The sequence below is a fragment of the Osmia lignaria genome, chromosome 2, assembly GCF_051020975.1.
Source record: "Osmia lignaria lignaria isolate PbOS001 chromosome 2, iyOsmLign1, whole genome shotgun sequence".
Classification (NCBI taxonomy): domain Eukaryota; kingdom Metazoa; phylum Arthropoda; class Insecta; order Hymenoptera; family Megachilidae; genus Osmia; species Osmia lignaria.
The window spans coordinates 3,957,359-3,979,777 of record NC_135033.1 but is presented as its reverse complement, the minus strand read 5'-3'; the positions used below and the strand labels follow the sequence as shown (position 1 = coordinate 3,979,777).

Sequence of the window (22,419 nt, the reverse complement as noted above, 5' to 3'; positions counted from 1 at the left end):
GGGTCTAAATATTTCCGCCATTCTTTTTCCTTTTTTCGTTTTCTCCTCTGTTTCGTTATCGTACAATGAGTGTTGTAGTAGTAGTAGTAGTAATAGTAGTAGTAGAAGTAATAGTAGGAGTAATAGTAGTAGTAGTAGTAGTAGTAGTAGTAGTAGTAGTAGTAGTAATAGTAGTAGTAGTAGTAATAGTAGCAGTAGTAGAAAGAGTATACAAATAAAACATTAGAAAAGGACGATTCAAACACCGAAAGCATTGTCGCTTCGGTTGATCCGCGATTACGCAATTGTAGCGTGAGTAAAAATAAAGTACAATATACAGACGGTCAATTTTTGCGGTATCGTGTTTTATACCTTTCTTTTTCTATACGTGTACAGAAAGTGTATTCGAGTGTAATCGTGTATAATGTGGGGTGTATGTGTGTGCGTGTGTGTGTGTATGGTTGAAGCAAAATCGTGCGGGCGTACGTGTTAATACGTGTACGTTAAATATTTGTCCTGTGTATACGTATCTGTATGTTGTTGTTGTTGTTGTTGCTTCTGTTGTACTCGAAAAAAACCGCGAAAACATTCGCGGAGACAAGAAACGATAAAACAAAGGCAGATCGAGCCTAAGTACAAACCCAACCCTGACACAAAAATCTCTCCACTTCTCGGTTTCTCTACGTTTATATTGTATATCATTCGAGAGAAAATTACACGTTTGTTTCTCGCGCGTTAAACCGTTCTACGACATAACCCCGTATGTACAAACACGTGTCATAAAACCGACGCCAGCGTGCAAATATGCCAAAGACTTCTTCTCAAGACCAAGTCGAAAACAATCCCCGATCGAAGTCGTATCGATCGGGTGAAAACAATCACAGCTCCGCCGATCAGGTCAGCAGCTTTCTTGAAGCCTGATTCAGCGGAACGCAAACGGGACGCTTCGTCGTTTGAGAAATAAAATCGTCCACTTTCCCCCGACAACGTCAACAATCTTGGTGATTATTCCAATTTTACACCGACAACGTCTTTGGCTCGAATCGAACGTTGGTGTTTTCAACATCATCACCAACTTCTTGTATCACCGTTACCAAAAGTGTGTGTTTTTTTTTTCTATTTATTTGTTTTTGGTGTACCTTCACGGTTTCACACCATGATACCCTCCTCGGTTGAAGAGGGTGCAAAATTTTAGCCCCGATTTAAACGTTAAAGAGAATCTTTAAGTTTCCCTCTCTTTCTTTACTTTCAGCCCAGAGCCCGTGGTGTCGTCACCCAAGATAGTGGCTATCTCGCCTTGCATGAATGCCCACGGCACTTGGCTGTTCGCCAATGGACACTTTTCTCCGCTGGGGCAATAAACCTGGAGAAACGAGAAAATTAACCTTCGGTTAGATTAATCCATCAAACATATTCTACAACTATGTTCTCTATGAATCAAAATGAATGAAAATCTAAATGAGAAAGAAGAAAGCGAAGCTTCAAGCGTACCTCCGAGCCAGCACCCTGTCTTTTTATGCTTTCCCGGCTGCAAGGGAAGCAAAATTTGTGATGAGGCACGCTAGGACACTGAACAAAGTGCGTGTCCTCGAGACGTTCTTGACACAGGGTGCATTTTAATATAGGTGCCGATACTTGTTCAGCAGCACCGGCAACCTGAGCTACCGCTCCTTCGGACGACGTTGTCACGGTCGTCGAGGAGACGTGCCTTGAACCGCTCGACCTCCTGCCCGAGGACCCTGCAAAATTCACGAAACATTCAGTTCAACTTGTTATCGTTTGCTTAGTACGATTTCGACTGGTCGTAAGCGATCCAAGCGATCATGACATCACGAATTTAAAAAAAAAAAAAAAAAAAACATCGTTACTACCTGAACTATTCGGGCTGTGCTGTGAGCCTCTGGAGGCACTGCGTTGCTGAGCATTCGTTGCCGTGGTCGGTGGGCTTCTGCTGGTCGGGCTCGGATTGTTTGGCGGTTGTGGTACCGATTCGGGTGAGGCTAGATTATCGGCAACAGACATGAGCGCGGCCATAGGCGAAGGGCCATTTGTTGTACCCTGCGGGGCAGAAAATTACCTTCAATTTGCATGTTACTCATAAACAACATCTATAAATAAAACAACCTTGAATTAAGACCGAAAGAATGAGAAATCACATTTGTGTATATACGTGCTCGAAGGATCATTAATATGCAAATGTTACGCACGGTCGTTAACATGGGTACACATGTATGTAATGTTAGTGATGTGCGGCCCGACTAATGTATCGGGTTCCCGACCATTCGGGTCGGTTCGGAAAACATCGGGCGGAGGTCCGATACATGCGTGCAGTCGGGTAGCTCGACTATTTCGGGTCAGGTCGGATAAAGTCGGGCAGATTCGGACGAGCTCCCGCGGGCCACGACCCAACTCTCATGTACTTGTTAATACTTGCAATAAGCATGTGCAAAATCTGTTTTATGTGGAATTTTGGAATAAAATCATTTTTATGTGGAAAAATAATACTTGTAACGAATTTATTTAAAATTAATTCTATTCCACGTCACCTGTATGTTCATGTTATACAAAATAGATTTTGAACACATGCTTATTGCAAGCATCAACAAGTACATGAGAGTTGGGTCGCGGACCGAGGCCCGCGGGAGCTCGTCCGAATCTGCCCGACTTTATCCGACCTGACCCGAAATAGTCGAGCTACCCGACTGCACGCATGTATCGGACCTCCGCCCGAGCCCGTAATATCGGGTACCCGAACATCCCTAATATATGTATAAATTTGATTATGTACCTGGTGATGATTCGTCTGTGAATTATCGGTTGAACCTTCTTGCGCTGGTGGCGGCGGTGGTGGAGGACTCGTTCGTGGACGAAGAGGAGAACCTCCACCATTCGCCGCTACATTTGCTGGCGCCAAAGGAATAGACGGGCCAACGTATCCTCCTAAAAAGTCGATCAATTTTCATTTTCATTTTCGTTCATTCGTCTCGCCGAATTGTATTTATAATTACTTCGCATCAAAATGATTGCCAATCGTTCAAAATAGCAGATCATCAATTGGAAAAGCACGAATGAGTAATCTCGTCAGCCATTAATATAAACATAAGCCAACGATTGAAAGACAGGTTAGATATTCTTTTCATTTTCCCTGAACCATTTAGGTCAATCACCTAACAATTATACAATTAGTATACCTAACCGTTGATCAATAACGAGACAAATGTAAATTATCAACAGAGACAGGTATCTACGTTGGATCAATTTTTAAACGTCGAACAACGGATTATCGACTGTCCGTTAAGTCGATCAAGCTCCGGCGTTACACTGTGAAATTTATATTCTGCCAACACTTCTCGTGTCTCGATAGTAGTAATATAACAGGACATAGCGAGGTTACGCATTTTGATATTGTTTACCAACCATTACGGCTCACCCTGACCAATGAAATCGTTAACGCAACGATACGACTCGGTACCGGCGTACTTGTAACTTTATCTACTCTCAATATTTATTTGTAGTATCTACGTACCACTGATGTTACCACAATTATTTTAATATAACCTTCTTAGAATTTTCACATTTGATACGTCTACTTTTTTATCCTGCATATCATTAGTACCTATTATTAATGTATCAAGAATAGAAAGAATTTTCCATTTTTAATGGAAGAAAGAAAATTGCCGTCGTATGAGATAAATGGACCGAACTATTGGGCCAAAGTTAAATGGAGTCGAGTAGTACAGTGTGTACACTTTACAGAGATGTACCGAAGTAGCGTAACGCAGCATCCGCGCGTACTTACGTATGTAAGTGAGTAACGTGTATCTTTGTCGAGCATCGGTGACCAAGTATACGAGTGATCGAGTGATCGAATGATCGAGGTCTCTCAGCTAGAACGTGGTCTACCATCGAGAAGACGTGTGACCGGTACTTTTCCGTGACGACTCTGATAGAGCCGAGGGCCGTTGGCGTGTCTGTCTGTCTCTCTATCTCGAGAATCGTACCGAGAAACATAGCTGCCGTAGGAAGCGTGGAAAAGACGGGTAAAGAGGCAACTTCGCGAAAGAGGAGGGAAGCAACTAATGCGCATGCGCGCTTTTGTAACACAGACATCGCATCACGCGCACGTAGGCGGTTGGCTTAGTCACACTCTGCGTTTTCTACATATGTATATCGTTGCTAACCTAACTGGTCGCCTATATAGTGGCCTTGTTTCGAAAGTATGACCCAGCACCCAGCTACCAGCTATCGTCTAACCAGCGCAGCGCATCGTTTACGCCGTCAACACGGACTAACGTACTTACTTACACTAAGAAACGAGACATCGTAATATACGATAGCGTGCAACTGAGGCTTCCTTTAATCAAGCAAAGGGAACAAGTGCCTATGTTGTCCGTGTGCTCTCGCAAGAGGCCAAGATCAATGGAAACCAGAGATTGGAGGACCTTTCCCTTATCACAGCCATTTTCAAAATGCTTTTCTCTTCTCGTTCAACTATCGACTCGTCGATAGATCGTTAGAAAACATTAAACGCGCATTCGATATGCTCTATCGGATTGAAGTCACGTGTACTGCAACACCTTATACTTATACGTGTACTTATACATATATGGCAGCAAACGAACGCGATACTCTCGTCCAGTGACGTAGGACAAAGTCAATGTATATACATGGCTCTATCTGTACGCGATCGATCGAGCATAGTCGAGAACTTACGGAGCGTGGCAATATCATTGCGAAACACGACTAAACTCGACTCGACTCGAGCCTTGCTTACTCTCTCGCTACTATCCGTTCACGACGACCTGTCTGTCGTTCTCCTATGCATGCATCTACATTTCTATTAAACTGGATCGATGGAACAGAAACTGACCAACTTATTTTCCACAGAAACGGAATATGGAAAATCTAGTTTGTTTTGTAAAATTCAAGGAAAAATTAAATTTGTTTATATTCTTTACGTATAACGATTCACCATACCAGAGTGTACTATGCACCGATCACAAGAAGTCTCGCGGAAGGGCACAGGGACAAGAAGAGGTACTACGCACACATCGACTAACACCTTAGTTTTACACGAGTTTATATAGTCATGTGACCGCTGCGACCAATCATATGTCAGGACTGTAAGTACGTGTGAACCGAGGTGGGGTATGGCCAATCAGATTGCGTTATTCTCGTGGGACTTTTTGTGATCTGTAAACAGTACGTTTTAATTATGATTTATAGCTGAAATTGATCCAGCATCCATTTTCCACGTAAATGAAAACGTAAACGTAAGCCAATGAAATTCCCGCGTAAAATGCTTATTTCTTTGTTTCAACAAATACGACTGTTCAAGTAAATTAACTATCTTTCAAGTGTATTGAGCGACAGGAGAACGTAACACGCGCAGATAACAGAGTGAAATAGATAATAAATTTAAGTAATTGGACAGTGAAAACCAGTTAATTATACCAACGGTCAGATAATTATACGCAGAATTATGTTGCTTCGACTCTTTTTAACGAGATACAGATACAAAACTCGTAGTAAAGTTCGCGTAATGTATTTATTAAATTATTAAATCAATAAACAAAATTGTAACAAACAAAGTTACAGAGATACGGTTCGGTAATAAAAATCATCAAGGTCCAGCAAATGTTTAGTCTTCTGATTAAAATAATACTAGCATATTGTTTTTTAAACGAATCACAAATTGAAAAACTTTTTTATCTTAAATTCTCCTAAAATCCATGTTTATTTCCAGACCCTAATCTTTGCCAGCAGTAATCTATTTTTATCGAAACGCGTACACGTTAGCGTGGATTCTATCTTTTCAACGGAAACGCTTCCCTCAAGGATAAAAAGTTAGATAAAGAAGAAAGAAAGGGAAAAAAGACAGGGAGAGAAGCAAGTATAATCAGTGTCGTTACACTGTCGACACGAATTTTCCTCAACATTCTAGCGTGGTGTATGTATACAGAGCCGGCCCTGAGCCTAGACAGACTAGGCGGCCGCCTAGGGCCCCCATAAGACAATTTTGCATCTAAGAATACAAGAACACCTAATGTTTACTTGAATATTAATCGATGTAAATGCAAATCTAGAATAAGTTTCCGAATGGCCTCACCAAAATTGAGAACTCTGATTCGGTATATAACCTAAATTGACTTCTAGAAACCGATTAAAAACTATTTTTGAGATATCGTGGTACAATTTTATACAATTTTGTATAGTTTCCGAATGCCCCCCAAGAAATTTTGGGACTACGTATGCGCTATTCGATACTGCGCATCCACAGAACCTACCTAATCTAACCTAACCTTACCACGATATCTCGAAAACGGTAAGACATCCAGCTCTAAAACCAACTGTAATCGGTTTCTTGTTGTTAATTTAGGTTATATACCGAACCTGAGTTCTCAATTTTGGTGGGGCCATTCGGAAACACAGCCCAAATCTAAATTAATTATACAAGCTTTAATGTTAATTTTATCAATTTTATTTGAGCTACTTTTTTTTATGTCATATATGTAAAGGGCCGGTCCTTGTATGTATAATACCTATTCCTTAGAAGAAAAGGAGCTTAGTTATTCTGTAAAATGATTAACAATAAGTCTAGACACCTACTCGATAATTATGAGAATACAGATGAATACGTATTACGAAGGTGAATGTTACTATTAAACAAAAATATTTTTTTATTTTCACACTTTTTCATTTTACAAAAATATTATAATTACGGCTATAGTCGACAATTAGCAAAATCTTTGGATGCCTTCGACAATTGGAATATTTATTTTAATCCTTCGGTGCCAGCAACCGGAAACTAAAATTAGTCACAAAAATTTCCACATGATACACATTTCTCTGTTGAAGAAATAATATATAAAATAATATTGTAAATCATCAATATGATTACTGTTTCCATGTGACTGCTACAAAATAGTAACGGTTTAAGGTTAACTAAACTTATTTACTTTTTACAACGTTACACTGCAAACGTCATCGCATTGCATTCCATTCCATTTCCATTTCCAGTATCAAAGTAATCACTGTTATCAGAACTTAATATTATTATGTACTATCTTTCACGTTCGCTTCAAATTTCTTGTAACATTGAGAAGAAAAAATTAGTGAACAGAAAAAAACATTCAGATGTCGAAAGTACGCGTACCAGTTTGATTATTAAGTACCGACAAATTATTTAACATTTTCGTCAGTCAACTTTATTTTAATGGAAGAACAGTGTACATAGTCGAAATTTTCCAGGAAATATTTATGACGATAGCGCGCGAAAAGACAGATGGCTGTCCCATAATGACTGCAGCCGAGTCAAGTGATTCGATAACCGTAAATACACGCGTTAAGGTCGAATTAGAAAGTGGCCAGTGTCGAAATAACGGTCGATGACCAAGGTCATCCTGTTCGTACTTACGTAGGTACGGTACGGTACGATACGCAACGCAAGCTACGCGAAACTGGACCAACCTGACCCCATCTCGTCAACCGCTTCGTCAATGAACCGCGTCGATACGACGAAAACGAACTGCAACGACTTACTATACAGTTACTCTACTATATGGGAGAAAAATAAAAATACAATCTTATTGTATTTTGAAATTCATTTTTATATCCTATACGAGTCTCGTTAAGTTTCACTGACAATTGATCCGACCACCAACCTTCGAAAATTAAACTTCTATTTTATATAGTTATAAATATCCTGTTAGTTCTTTTAGCCACTTAGGCCATACCGGTACCCGTCAGATCACCGAAGTCAAGCTATAAGTGGGCACGGTTCCGCTAAAAGATGGGTTACCACCGTGTGCTGTTGGCAATGAATAATAAGTGGGGATAGCGAATATGAATAAAATGAATAAAGCGAAAAATGTTATATATGAATGGAAAATAAGAGGATACTAAAAGGAGCAGTCGATAATATTCGTTGGGCATAAAGGGACGGAAATGTCCCTAAAATATGTCGCCCTCATTTGGAGGTGAAGGATGCGAAACGCATCTGTTAACGTCCAAAGTTTGGAAAACAATTTATGTTATCCTGTTAGTTTATTTTTTAACACTAACACAAAAGTATTGCCCTAATGTCTTCTCTCTAATCGTCGATAAAGGAGGGCATTCGAATGCATTCGGATTTCTCAAAGTACAGGTTAGAAACAGCATTAAAATTACATTTATAAAATGTATACAAGCTCGATGAGATTTGTGTATTGAGCAACATACAACGGACTCATTCATTGTATCTAAATATACCGAGTGACGTCATTCGATCGGACGTCACGGAACGACACGGCACGACACGGAACGACACGGCATGGCACGGCAAGTCGGTGTATCTTTTGGTCGTCCTATCACGTGCTCAACGTATACGTCTCCTTTATACGCGTTTGGACAACTGCCGTCTCGTCCCAGCCGAACCGTACAGAATGAAGGGAATGCTCTAGGGGAGGGAAAAAGATGAAGAGAGTTTGCAGCTGGAAGGAAGGAGCGATCGAGCGAGAGAGAGAGGGATGTAACTTCCTTTTAACTCTGACGATTCCCCGAACGCCGAGGAACGAGTCTTTTAACGCGTGCACGCTCTTTTCTCATGCCAGATGGCCACGCGCACGACCAAACGCTTTCCTATTTTTACTACTCAGCCGATAAGAACCCAAGAAATACCATCTGTTTGAAAAAAAAAAAAGCGATACGCTGTTTCAATAACATGGGTACACGCATACGAGATAAAGTTACAAGTACATTGTGGCAAGTACAAATATCGGTTATATACACTGTGAAAAGAATATCTAAACTATCTTCGAACGCACAGTGTTGATGTTTCTAATGGAAAGTTTTCCATGGAAATTAGCGAAACGCGATGGAAATCTACGTAACTCACCAGTGGTCTTAAAAGTAGTGGCGGTCTCGAAACTGGGTGCTCTTACAGGATGTTTTTCCTTGTTTCTGTCTTGTACGTAGCTAACGGCGAGACTTACAGCTGGCAAGGAATCGCCTCTGGTCAACGGAGGCCTGACTGGATGTTGCTCTTCGAGCGAAAGCCTTTTCTCGGCGTGTTCGTCCTCGTCGATGGTCGAGATACCACGTTTGAGCTGTGCGATGCCTCTGTTGTGACTGAGGTTCACGTGATGCGCCACAGCAGCTAAGTGGGCGTTCGGGATTCTCACGTTATTATTTCTCATCCCGTTCGTGATATCGTGTGTTTCTTCGTGTTGCCGTGAGATTTGTTGCCGCGATGTGCCGGAATTAAATTCTGTAATTGAATTTCGATGATGAAGTTGCGAGTAACCAGCGATATTGTGATGCCGTGAATGGCTCTGGCCAGTATTCTGTATAGGTAGAACGTCTAAATTAGTAGCACCGTTATGTTCCGTGTGCCCGGACGTTCTGTACGCTTTCGACGTGGACGATCTGGCTTCGTGGAAACCATGTGCCTTTTTCATTTGCTTGGCCGATTCCAATACCGCGTCTATCCTGTCGGCGCCCTCGTAATTCACGCAACCACGGCACACAGGCTCGGAAAATTCGGTGATCATCGCCCAAGGCATCCTGGGAAGATCGCACAAGTAGCACTGCGTTCTCTTTCCCATCATTTTGCTCGACGATTCCTTCGTCCCGTGAAAATTCGATGACGCGACTAGTCACAAACGACCTATCACCACACACCACCAATATCGCTCACATCCACCACTTTAATCCTTTTTCTAACACCTTCTTATACTTTATTACACTTTCAACACTTTCTTACACTTTCAATTTCAATATCGATATCAATATCCACAATGTCGATTTTTAAGCATATTCACCAGTCGAAGAAACTCAATTAGTTTTCGCTTCTCTATTTATACCGTATAATAAACACCAATAGAAAAAGCAACTGTGCACTGGCAAGGAATCACTTTGATACTCCCACCGTCTTTCACATTTCCTTTCCACTCTCGTGTAGCAGGCTACATGGATCGACGCGACGATGCTCAATTTCGTCGATAACTGCGCCGGGATTTTAGCAAACCGCGTATAGGAGACGGCCCCGAAGCCAACAGAGACGCGCCGCAAAGGCGGAGCAGAGGGAAAAGAAGAACACGTTACTCGGACACCAGATATTTTTACCACACTGCTTTATCCTTTCGACAAGCCTTTCACCGTTGTTTTATCGACGTAAGAAAAATCGTAAGAAAAAATTCGTAATTGCTCGATCAGCATCGGTAACGATGCATCGAGGAACGCCAATGAAAAACGTATATATACGTGAGAAACCGTATTCTAGGTTGAACACGAGACACGAGACACGAAATAATGATATGCGCGCAACACACGACGTGAGCTCACTCGGCTGCTTGCCGTACGAGGAGACGAACGGAGACGAACGCTCGAGAATGCGGCGGTAAAGCGGAGCTACGGGTGCCTCTCCCTTGCCCCTTCGTCGCCCCTCGCCACCAAGGCTCGGTACCCCGCTTCACCTCAACACAAGCCAACAATTCGACAACGACGACGACGACGACACAACGACGGCTACAACGGCTACGACGGCTACGACGCGCTCCGCCAATCGGGCCTTGTGGCGTCATGGTGCGTGACGTCATAATCGCAAAGCTGCGCATGCGCACCGCTACTTTCCCCCTAGGGGGACACGTAGTCAGCGACCGGGACTCGAAGCGCGAAGCGTGAACAGTCGATTAAACAGAGACGGAGAGAAAGAACTTGAAAAGAAGAAAAAAAAAAAGACGACGATAGCACGCGCGCGCACTCGCTTGCTACCCACTCTTATACAACGAGAAACGAGAGACGCGAAGTCCACTTTACACTCGAGAAAAAGCTGTTAATCAACTGTTCTTTCATTTTTTTTTACCAAATATCAATAGTTTTTACTATTACTATTTGCTTCGAATCAAGATGGCGCTTAATAATAAAACGTACAACCGTTACGTCCCCGTTCGTTTAATTAAGAGAATATAAAATCCAATTATGCTCAATGCTCGTACAACTTACTATTTCGTAACCGACAATCATACGTAAGTACATGTGTAATTACAAGTCCTTCGGTATATGTTTCAAAAGTAATTATTGTAGCATTATATCTCCATTACCATTGCATAACCGTTAGAACTTTTAACCGACGCGACGTTTCTTTCAGAATGAAAGAAACAGAATATTTTCTAGAATCCCCTCCTACATTTCTCACTGTTTAAATTATACAGCCTGTTATAATTATAAATATAAAAGCGGTTTTCCTTCTTAATAATCTTAACACCGATATTTTTCTTATTTAATCTACTTTATCGCAGTTGCTTTTATTTTTGATCAATGTTTGTAGGTTATCAAAAAAAACAATGGTTAAGTGCACTTAAATGAAATCGCTTGAATGATACAAACAATAGCAACGATACGAGTTTCGATGATCATATGGCGCACTATTTTATCGGGTTTTCTGTCATGATAAGGGCAATATCATGATAACAATCATAGGAGGCTTGGCTTACGATTTACGGAATCGGTGGCACCCAAAATTCCGACAGCCAAAACTCCGTGTTCTTGGTTAGGTTAGGTATTAGGTTAAGGTTAGAGTTAGGTTTAGGTTAGGACACCCAAACTTTTGGGCTGTCGGGATTTTGGGGTGAACCCTTACGGAATATGTATGTAAGATAGTTTGGTTATAACAAACACAACTTTGGATTACAACCAATTCCTCTAATAAGTACAACAGGATTCAATAAATTATACCAAATTACACTTGAATCGGTCCAATAGTTTTCTAGAAATATTTCCACTTTTGATTACCATTTTTCAAATACATGTACACAAATACATGAACATATACGAGGAAAAAGGCTCGTTAGTTTTCAAGGCGCGCGAGTCACATGACATTAATAAAACAAACTCAACGTCTTCTGTTTTGTAATCAACCATAGGCTTAACGAAAATTAATCGCATTTCGTGTTGATCAGAAACGATATAGAGATAAGATAGTAACACCTTATCGGGATAACGTATTAAATTATGTGATTATTGTTCCGTCTGCGATAATATCTTTTCGTCACTCGTAACCACGTGTGCGATGTTGAAATCAATTTTGTATCTCGCTCGAACGAGCTCCGATAATAAATAAATTCACGTAATCTTTTGATACATTGTTGCGCATCCAGCAGGATGTTGAAACTTGCGATACTAAAAGAAAGAAAGAAAGAGAAAAGGAAAGCATACAAATATTCGACAACGTAATCGTTCGTTACGTTTGCAAATAATCTTTATAAATAAACGTATCGAAAGTTCAATTATAAACGTGCGAAAAGTCACGATGAATATTTATCTCGGTTCCCGTATTAAAAAAAAGAAAAGAAACATCGTAATCTTACAATTACAATAGATTGTTAATGAATCCTCGTGTTGTGCGTTAACTTGGTGTATGTAACTTCAAATGTCGAGTATCTTGTAAAGAGTGACGTCACTTTGACGTCACGACACGATACGAGCTCGTAATACGAGCCTTAGATGCGGGAAAACGAGAAAAAAAAAGGAACAAAAATTTAACACACAGGCATATCCACACGTTACGCAATACGAGGCGAGACAGTAAAAGTGGAGGATCGCGTAACGTTACTTGCCCGATAATAAGCTTCTACTATCGTTACTGATGAGTATCGCAAAAAAAAAAAAACGAAACAACCTAACCTTTTATTTAATAAAAATAGATACGTCGCAACATATTTTTTTTTAATTAAACCCTCGGGGTGATACCCTCAGGGGGTCGGCTCTGAGATTTCGGGGGTCCGAGGGGAGCTCCGAAAAAGGGCCCCTTCGCATATATGATATAAAAAATAGTACCTCAAATAAAATTTATAAAATTAATATTAAAACTTGTATAATTAATTTACATTTGCATTTACATCAAAATCGTCTTATGGGGGCCCTGGACCTTGGGGGGCCCAAGGCCGGCACTGGATACCCTAACACGTTTCTATCGGTTGTTTTTAATAGAGGGCAAACGGGCACTAGGCCCTGGGACCCAAGCCCCGATTTCATTTGGATTTATTTCTACTTACGTATATATGTGTATGTGTGTGAAACAATTGAAATGCATGCAGAAATCGGGTCTATTGGTAATTTTGGAGTGACCTCTTTGATGGTACAGTATAACTGTGGCGCGGCGCAACGAGGGTGTCCAGCATGCAACATGTCTCTATTTATGAGTCAAAGTAGATTATTCTACATAGAATATGCCTCCTTCTGTACAAATGTATCAACAGGTTTCCGGCCAGTAGAAAAGCAAATAGTTTATTGTTAACAACAAGATTAGCGCGTTGAGCCCTTTCAAACTTTAACCTGAAATGATAAAACTGTAAAATTTCTACGGCCTTTGATTGCAACCTGTTGAGTATAGTGCACGTTAATATTACTTATGCACGTATGTAAGAGCTCGAACATAAAAAATAGGGTATTGTAGATAAATAACTAAAACGAGGTCAAAAGATGTCAGTTTCAAACAAGACTGACATCAGCCAAACAAGACTGACTTTTCTGGCCCGGGAAAGTATGCTTGTCTTGACCAGTCCGAAAATCCTTCCGTGCCCCTTGGGGGTCTATCTCATAAAATCGGCCAGCATCTGGTCAGCCGTGCAATTAGGCGCTAGGTTGTTAACGCTCCAGCTCCGAATTTTCTAACAGTATGCACATGCATACATGTGTATGGCAAGTAGATGTTACTAGTCATAATTCGTAGAAGCGACTGATAGGGTGACTTTATCTAGTGCGACGCGCTATTAAATTATTTCCGGTTCGTCGAGACACGCGGTAGACGCGTCTGGCCACGATCACGCCTTCTTCAATATTCTTTCATTTTCACCAATTTGTCTATTTTGAGATCGTAATTAATAAGCTGCACGACTAATTCCACGCTATGCCATTCAATTAAACGAATAATTTTATTATTGAATTTTCTGTTATCGTTCGATAACGATCGATTCTGAATGGAACATTTTTTTCTTTTTAACAAGTTTCGTCACGTGAATGAATGTTTTGTTTACAAGCAAGCGAAAGACCGTATCAGTTGGCGATTATCACCGATGATACAAAAACCGAAGCCTCGGAAACGTGAATTCTAACACGGAACACGTTAATTCTTTTTTTTGTTTAAATATTACTGTTTGATGACTTAAGATGACAGTAAACATCCGGACACACCTGGTACGTGTCACAAGGTTAACACGGTTGAAGCATTACGTAACAGAATTGACAGATTTCTTAACGGATCGTTTTCATAATCATTGATAAAGTGCAAAACCGATATAACTAACGTGTTTATTAATACTTTTTGACATACTTCAACTTTTGAAATATTGTATTATGTAAAGAACAAAAGAAGTGATTTAAAGTTACGGAAAGTATTTTTAAATTCCTACGGAGACGATCAGCAGTCATCGCGGTCGGTAGCTTCAATTTTATAGGAGTACGTACATACATATTACATATTATGTAATTATTAGAAAAAGAAAAAGAGAAAGAAAAATTATAAGAAACTTTGAATAACAAATAATAACAGTAATGACGGATAAAGTTCCGAAAGCGACAACCCTCCAATTTTTCTGAAATTTTTGTCAAAACTTATCCTTGATTAGAGAAGAAAGTCCCTAGAAGGATTTTTAGGGTAGGGAAGCTAGGGAATGATATCAACGATAGTGTAGAAATTACTATTTGTTTACATAACAGCCAAAATAATAGGTTTACATAAAAAATGTATATAACCTTTTTTGTAGAGCTTTTTATGAGCTCCTTTTTTGTTTCAAACCTTTTTCTCTAAAATCAATATTTTCGGAGATATTTAGTAAGAACTGTCAAAACTTTGAAGGGGGCTGGGGGGCAAGCGAGGTTTTATCACCAAAAATCCTTTTAGGGACTTTCTTCTCTAATCAAGGATAAGCTTTGGCAAAAATTTCAGAAAAATCGGAGAATTGTCGCTTTCTGAAGTACACCCCTAATGACAATAATAATAATAATGTAAGGTAGCAAGTTGAAGGTTTAAATTGAAAAATCACATGGGTCGATTCACCCAGGTTCATTTTTACTGCAGAAAATATGAAAAAAAAACCCCCCCAAAAAAAAAAACAATAAAATTGTGCAAATAAATTATGGAGGTTATTCTCGAATCTACTTATGTATGTAAGTACATAATCGCATCGTGACAGTAGAGAAATCGTACGTTTCGATTATTCTTATCGAGTAAGAGAGGCTAACAAAGAGAGCGTTGTACTTTTCCCAGCGTAAGTTTGCCTTTACCGGCGCGGCGAACTGCTTTACGTGCTCGTCGAGTGGTCGTGTGGTCGTGTGATCGTGTGTCTTGTGACGTCATCCGAGGCTCTGGCAACGTGGTGAATGATGATGCGACGTTGTCATGTCGTTTCATATGCCGGAAATTCAGTCTCTTTTGCTTCTACGTAGATTCACGTTAATTCCGTTCGATATTCGAATGATTGCTCAGCGACAAGCGACGAGTGGCGAAGTGACGAGTGAGTGATGAGTGAGGAGCAACGATCGACCGGAAAACATTATTTTTTCAATCCGTGCATTTTCTTTTTTCGTTATTTGTTGATCGGAAAAATACTTATTGCTGTCTGGCGATAATGAAAGTAACATGTATTCGTTTGATCGTAAAGAACGTTGCTCAACTCGGATAATACCATTTTGTCACGTCGCAATGTATGCTACCCAGAGAAAATCAATCCGACACTCCTCTACTAACCTTTTCATAGAACAGAACCGCACCGCTATGCGCTACCGTCCGGCTCAAAAACATTGTGCTCTTCAAGGGTCCGTTGCGATATTGACCCGAGGTTGCGCTAGGTTATTTCTGTCGGGGTTCGTGCACCTTTTTAGGCGAAACCTTTCAATTTTATCGGTACATTATAAGTTTATTCTTCTTTACTCTCTGTTACTATTTCTATTCCTATTTTTTTTTTAAGTTTACGCGTTATTTCGTTGATTAGCCTTCGGACCGTGTCCTTGACCTCGTATTTGCACTCGAAACGTGTACTTTGACCCGTAAGCGATACGATCGTCATTTCGTCAGCTTGAAAGTATGATGGGGCACACTAGGCTCCATAAAAATGTTTAGAGATTATATTTAAAATAAAGCAGAGAAAAAATTGTTCGGGGCTGATAGAGCTCACCTTAACAATTAAGGATTAACGTTGAATATGTAATTTATTTGAAAAATTGATAATCGAAAAAAAGGACTGGTCGAATTGTTTTTAACGCCAACATTTCAAAAATGTTTCGGTAAGCAAAGAATATCTACTACATGGAATTAGATTTCTTATGGTGAACAAGACGGAGTAAAATATTAACGATCTGTACTCTATATACTACATACGTACATACGTACATAAATACATACAATATGGAGTTTGAGCGGGGTAAGGAATCGCGAAGGATCGATCTTTTACATTTACATGAACCCCATGCTGTGTTTACCGTTCGAAATGGACCAAGAGAGGAGAATATGCGCGCGATATACGACCTAATTCAGTACCCTACTGATAACGATGACGTCATGATAGCCTGTCTACTCGTTACTAGTCACGGACAGTACGTGACACGAGACCAAACTGTACAGATGAGCTGTGCGATAATGGTGCTACTCTACATTACGTTACGCGTTACGCTATTCCTCGTGATACGTTCACTTTATTCTCTCGGAAATAATTTATTATTATCAATTCGATCCGTCTTAATTCGTCACTGACCGATTCTTCACAGGTTTTCTTTGGCGATGTATCCAGCATCCAACAGTCGAGAGTTTCATCGATTTCATGTTGAAAATATACAATACGTGAGAAAATGAAAGTTTAACACTCGCTTTTGGATCGATCAAGCAAGTAAGCCTTGGAGAGAACGTAGCAGTTGCGTTTCTATCGTCGTTCTTCCGTTGCCGTCAACTCACGAGATTGCGCGATGATGTCATGTTATTCAGCCGAGTTTACGCGTGTTTGTAAACAGGCAGAGCGAAAGAGAGAAATACTCGAATAGTGGAGAGAGAGAGGAAAGAGGAAGGAGGAAGAAGAAAGGAGAAAGGAGAAAGGAACAGGGGAAGTTGTGGGAGGAGTATAGTTACTCCTAATAGGTAATGGGGAGAGAGAGAGAGAATGGTTTGTGTCAGGTAGCTTGCCGTTCCGACTGCGCAGCATCTTGGCTCGTTTCTGGCGTATGCTGCGCGCCGTACGGCTTCGTTGGAGTTTGCTGTGTGTAGTATATTCTACGTATACAACGAGTCGCTTGTCTCGTTTTCTCGTACACCAGCATGACGTCATGCTGCAAGTTGCACCGGAGTAACCGGCAATGGGAAAGGAGGGTTGGAGAGAGGGGGTGGTAAGCTACGTGGGGATAAAGAAAAGGAGCGAGGAGCGTAGAACGTGCAGAACACGCAAGCACGCATATAGGTACACGTACACGTGGATGCGCACGCGCAGAAAGTCGCGACGCCGATGGATTTGCTGTTACCTGCATGGAGCAGCCTGCGTGCAGGATACATGCGCGATGACATTGCTCGTGTGTGGCTGTGGCTGTTGCTGTTGTTTCGTTGGTTGGCTACTCTTCCCTCTTTTCTCCACTCACCTACCTACCTACCGCCGTGGCATAACCGGTTCCGCACCGCGTGCAAATTCTTTCCTATCCTCTCGTACTCCTCAACGTATTTCTCTCCTTTTTTCCTTTTCTTTTCTTTTCTTTTCTTTCTCATGCGGACCTCCTTCCGAACCTCCTCCGCTTCCCATCCGCTTGTTCCTTCTCGCTTTTTCCTTACGTTATGTTATATCATTTTCGCTTGCTCGTTCGAAGTACGATGCACCGAGTAAAGGAATGAAAGAGACCAACGAGTTCGCTGGAACCGTCCACCATTCGACATCTTTGCATTCTGCATCTTCTCTCATTCTCTTTCGTCATTCGTCACCAATCTACAGCTCGCATGTGTACACTCGTGCGACGTTGGAATGTTGCCTTGTGGTCATATCTAGTGGGACGTGTTCTTCGTTTCATAGCCTGTCTTTATCGTACTACACGATTTGTTCCAACGTGCATGCACCACTCTTCTACTACTACGTTACACCCGTTGCCTCGGTCAATATCACATCGTACTCTAGCTAGGTACGCGCAGTACGCATTAATATCGCACGGTTTCGTGATTTCCCGTTTTAGGATAGCTTCATGAGGCTGATCACACGCGTCTCTTGATACATATGCATATGGCACCCCATAAGTACATAAGTACGTATATGAAGTTTTCTGCTTTCTAATACTGCTTTCATTTAATAGATATGTATATCTATGTACGTATTATGTAGTTTGTTAAAAAATGTTTAAACACGAATCAAGAGGAATAATTGGATTTGGTATGCATTGTCGGTATTCAAGCTTTCTAAACAGTATTCGCGAAGGCGACGCGACAGGGCAATGCCACGAAGGAGACGACGCATATTGCACCGGACGGTTAATGGCGTGATGGCGTGATGGCGTGACATCAATGCACACGCACATCGAGGTGGGGCAAACGGGACGACAGGGGACGATAGGGAACGAAACGGGACGAAACGAGGCGAAATGAAACGAGCGGAACGCAATGTCGCGTGTCCCGTGCGCGGCAGTCGCGTGTGTCGCAAGTATTACACACGATCTCTTGACTAAATGCTTCACCGCACGAACACGTTCGTATCGCTATCGTTCTTTTACTTCTTCCTTCCTAATTTCCAATCCTTCGACCCTTCTTACGTGCTGTATGTAACTACTGTTGTATTAATTTATGCTATCCAAGATTGCCCGTTTAAGATGCACGAGAACGGCCTATCAAATCCGACATGACAGAAAAAAAAGCTGTACGTTTACAGTAAAAGCTGGATATATGCAACAAACATTGGGACCCAGACGTTGCATATATCCAGCCGAGGTGTCGATTCTGGGCATGTAATGTTTCATATATCCAGCCGAGGTGTCGATTCTGGGCATTTAATGTTGCATATATCCAGTCGAGGTGTCGATTCTGCGTCCGTACACATCGTTTGTATTCAGCCGCGATACCTATTCTACAGCGGAGTTCATCAGAGTCCATAACTGCGAAAAGACCAGTTTTCGTTCTTCGCACTTCTCCAGTGCGCATCTTCGCCCTGATTGGCGGTACTCCCAAACGAAGTAGAAAGCGATTAGCGGAGAGCTCGCTGCGTTCCCCCACCATCTTTCAACCTGCGCGTCGCAGTTATGGACTCAAGTGAACCCCTCTATACGTTCGTACATAACATGCGACGTGTTGCATGTTGCATGTTGCGTGTTTGATGCATCTTTGGTGTACGGCCTGCCTTATGTTTGGTATCATTTTAATCAGAAAAATTGTACAAATGCGTTAGTAAAAGTTTCATTAAGAGAAAGTTAAAAATAAAATAGTTTTATCGTTGAATTAGTATTAGTCACACTGATATAACGGTTCGGATCGTATTATACGGCTTCCTCGTCGAGCGTCTCGGTTCGCTTAGGGAGATCCTCCCAAGTGGAGAGGATAGCGATGTTGCATATATCCAGCCAATCTTTCGTTGCATATATCCAGCTTTTACTGTAATGTGATTCCTTCTGAAGTGGCTGCTGTAATAATACCGGAATGCATGGCGTGTAACAACTTTTCGTGTACTTATGTATAGAAAGGAAGACGCGTTTACACGCCTTTGCGTATTAGACTTTCTTCGGTTAAGAGACAGTATAGGCTGTACGGGAAACAGTTCCACTATGCATTATGTCTAGTTTACACCAGACGAGTATTCTGTTTAGTATTCATTTTAAATCAAGTTGGTTTACTTAGTAATTAGTAAAATAGGTGAAGTAAACGGATTTTCCCTACCAGCGCTTATGCATTCTACCGCAAACTGCACCAGTCTAAAATGTAAGGTATAAAGCAAGTTTAAAATAAGTAGTGGGGGGCTTGTTTTCTCTACACTGGCTGTGAATCGAGGGAAACCTAGTCCCGCGTCATCTTTCCTATCCCTTGTAGTGTGAATGAAACGTATAAGTACCTATACATGCTTTTGTCAAGAACTCGGAAGAAACCGTTCTACAATGACACGGTCATACTTCATACGGAAAGGAACGAGTTAGCAAGAGCGAATACTAGTGCATTCACAGAATTACTTCACCGTGTTAATGGTCTTTTATTCTGTATGTATATGTACCTACTCTCTGGAATCGTACTTTAATGAATGTTGAACGTAATTAAAAATGAAACAACAACAGTGTATTTTTTCAATAACATTTTTTTTTTTAGTTTATATAGCGTTGGCGAATTTCGTAACATCCTTGCTGACAAACTCATAACCGTTGTCAGGAATGTTGCGGATCGACTGTTTCTCACTTCCTGATAATTGACGAATCAGGACATGTCTCTGCTGATTCGTCTAATTACCTCCGGTAGGGACATTGATAGGAAATGTGTATAAATACCCGAGCCAGGATCGGTGAAGGCAGTCATCTAAGCCTTAGTGCCTAAGAAACCCGCGAAAAGAAAATAAATACTTTTTCACTGTCAACGACTTATATTATTTTCCCTCAGAATATCCCAACAATTGAGAAATGTATTTCCGAAGATTAAACTAAAATGAAAATAAAAACAAAAAACAACAAAATAAAGATAAAATCCAGCGTACATGATCCGCGCTATAACCCATTGCATCGTCGTATACGGTGTCTGTTCGTTCTAAAAACAATATACACAAAGTACGATCGCTTCCGTGAACAATTTTCATGATTGTTTTAATAGCCGCAACGTGGCACAGCTGTAAAAATAATCTACGAACTCGATACACTTGGCTTTCTTTTTTGCCACTAAAACCCGACAAACGTGTCCGATTATCCGTCGTTGGATCTTCATCAGATAGTCGAAAGGGAGAAAAAGAAAGAGAAAACGTTAGTTTGGTTTGCACCCTCTTCTTTGTTTCGAGGCAAAACGTGCCCGTTAAGCAGCTCGAAAAAACACCTGACGACGTCAGACGGCCGTCCGGAGAACGTGTACGTACGTAGGTACATAGCTGTGGCAGGTGAATCGAGGAGGAGTCAGGTGGCCAAGCAGATGGGCTACCTTTACGTGAGAAAACGTTATAACAGCGCCAGCGGTCTATCATAAATGTAGGTTACCAGCTAGAAAGAACAAATGCCGAATAAGTTTCCGAATGGCCCTACCAAAATTGAGAATTCAGGTTCGGTATATAACTTAAATTGACTACCAGAAACCGATTAAAATTGGTTTCAAAGCTGGATGTCTTACGGTTTTTGAGACATCGTGGTAAGAAATTTTTGTACAATTTTGGTACTACGTATGCGTTATTCGATACTGCGTATACACAGAACCTAACCTAATCTAACCTAACCTGACCACGATATCTCGAAACCGGTAAGACATCCAGCTCTGAAACCAACTTTAATCGGTTTCTTGTAGTCAATTTAGGTTATATACCGAACCTGAGTTCTCAATTTTGGTGGGACCATTCGGAAACACAGCCCAAATGCCACTCGCTAGACATTGGCGTAGTTAGAGAGATAGGCCTGAATAGACCACCTAACTTCTCTAAAATGTCAACCGCTTTCTACCAGAAGTGATCGGTCAGCTCTTTGATGGTTGCATATAGCGCAGAATATGCGAGGTTAAAAAAAGAGGACAAAATTTAGAAAACACCAGCAAAAATAGCATTCGATAAGATTGAACGTCCTTCAAGAAGTTCTCGTCAACCGGACGGATATAACGAGCGCATCTTTTTTTCATGGACACGTATCATCTCGTGAGCTGTACACGTATGCATCTTCGGTGTTATGCACTTGCGTGAACTAAAAGACTATGTCCAGTCACGTGTCAGAGTGGAATAGCGAAAACGTGATGCGATTATGCATTCTTCTTACATCGTCGTTTCTCGACTCGACACGATACGAGCAGCGGATCAGCGGATTAGCGGATCAGCGGACAAGTCGATCGGCAGATCCACCTGCATATACACATACTTATTAATCTAACGTTTTACGCTAATATTATCAAACGTTTCTTTTTAACAGACATCACTGAACTTGTGATGATCGGTGAACGATTATATGAATCGTATTTTATCACCAATCATCGCCAGATTAACAAACAGATACAGTATCTTGACCCCTTTTTATTTCTTTCATTGTTGAATTCTGAATACAACACGTGTTTCCTGACTTATCAAGAATAACGATATTATTCGTGTCGAATAACCGATCATTGAAAGCAATACCTGTACAGTGGTACCTCGGTATAGGTACGTCTGCTTTGGAATACGTCCAATTCGGAATACGTCCTGTTTGGACGTGACAAATTTGTAAGCGTTTAATGGAGGGGGAGAGAGGATTTCATCTCCACGGACGCCTTTAGTTCGGGCCAGGGACCGCTAGGTGGCGGCGAGATGATCGGTGACA

General features: G+C 41.1%; 2 protein-coding genes across 6 annotated transcripts in view; both read right to left on the bottom strand.

The window, feature by feature from the left end:
- The window catches only part of LOC117605980 (uncharacterized), a 49,086-nt gene that overhangs the window by 12,409 nt on the left and 14,258 nt on the right, over positions 1–22,419 (bottom strand). The gene's annotated exons all lie outside the window — the stretch shown is intronic.
- Positions 120–10,331, bottom strand: Pits (Protein interacting with Ttk69 and Sin3A). Its single transcript, XM_034327891.2, has 5 exons — positions 8,855–10,331; positions 2,768–2,919; positions 1,851–2,037; positions 1,471–1,718; positions 120–1,342 (listed from the first exon to the last, which is right to left on the bottom strand). The coding sequence occupies exons 1-5, from the start codon at positions 9,564–9,566 to the stop codon at positions 1,202–1,204; spliced, it is 1,440 nt and encodes a 479-aa protein (XP_034183782.1). The 5' UTR covers positions 9,567–10,331; the 3' UTR covers positions 120–1,201.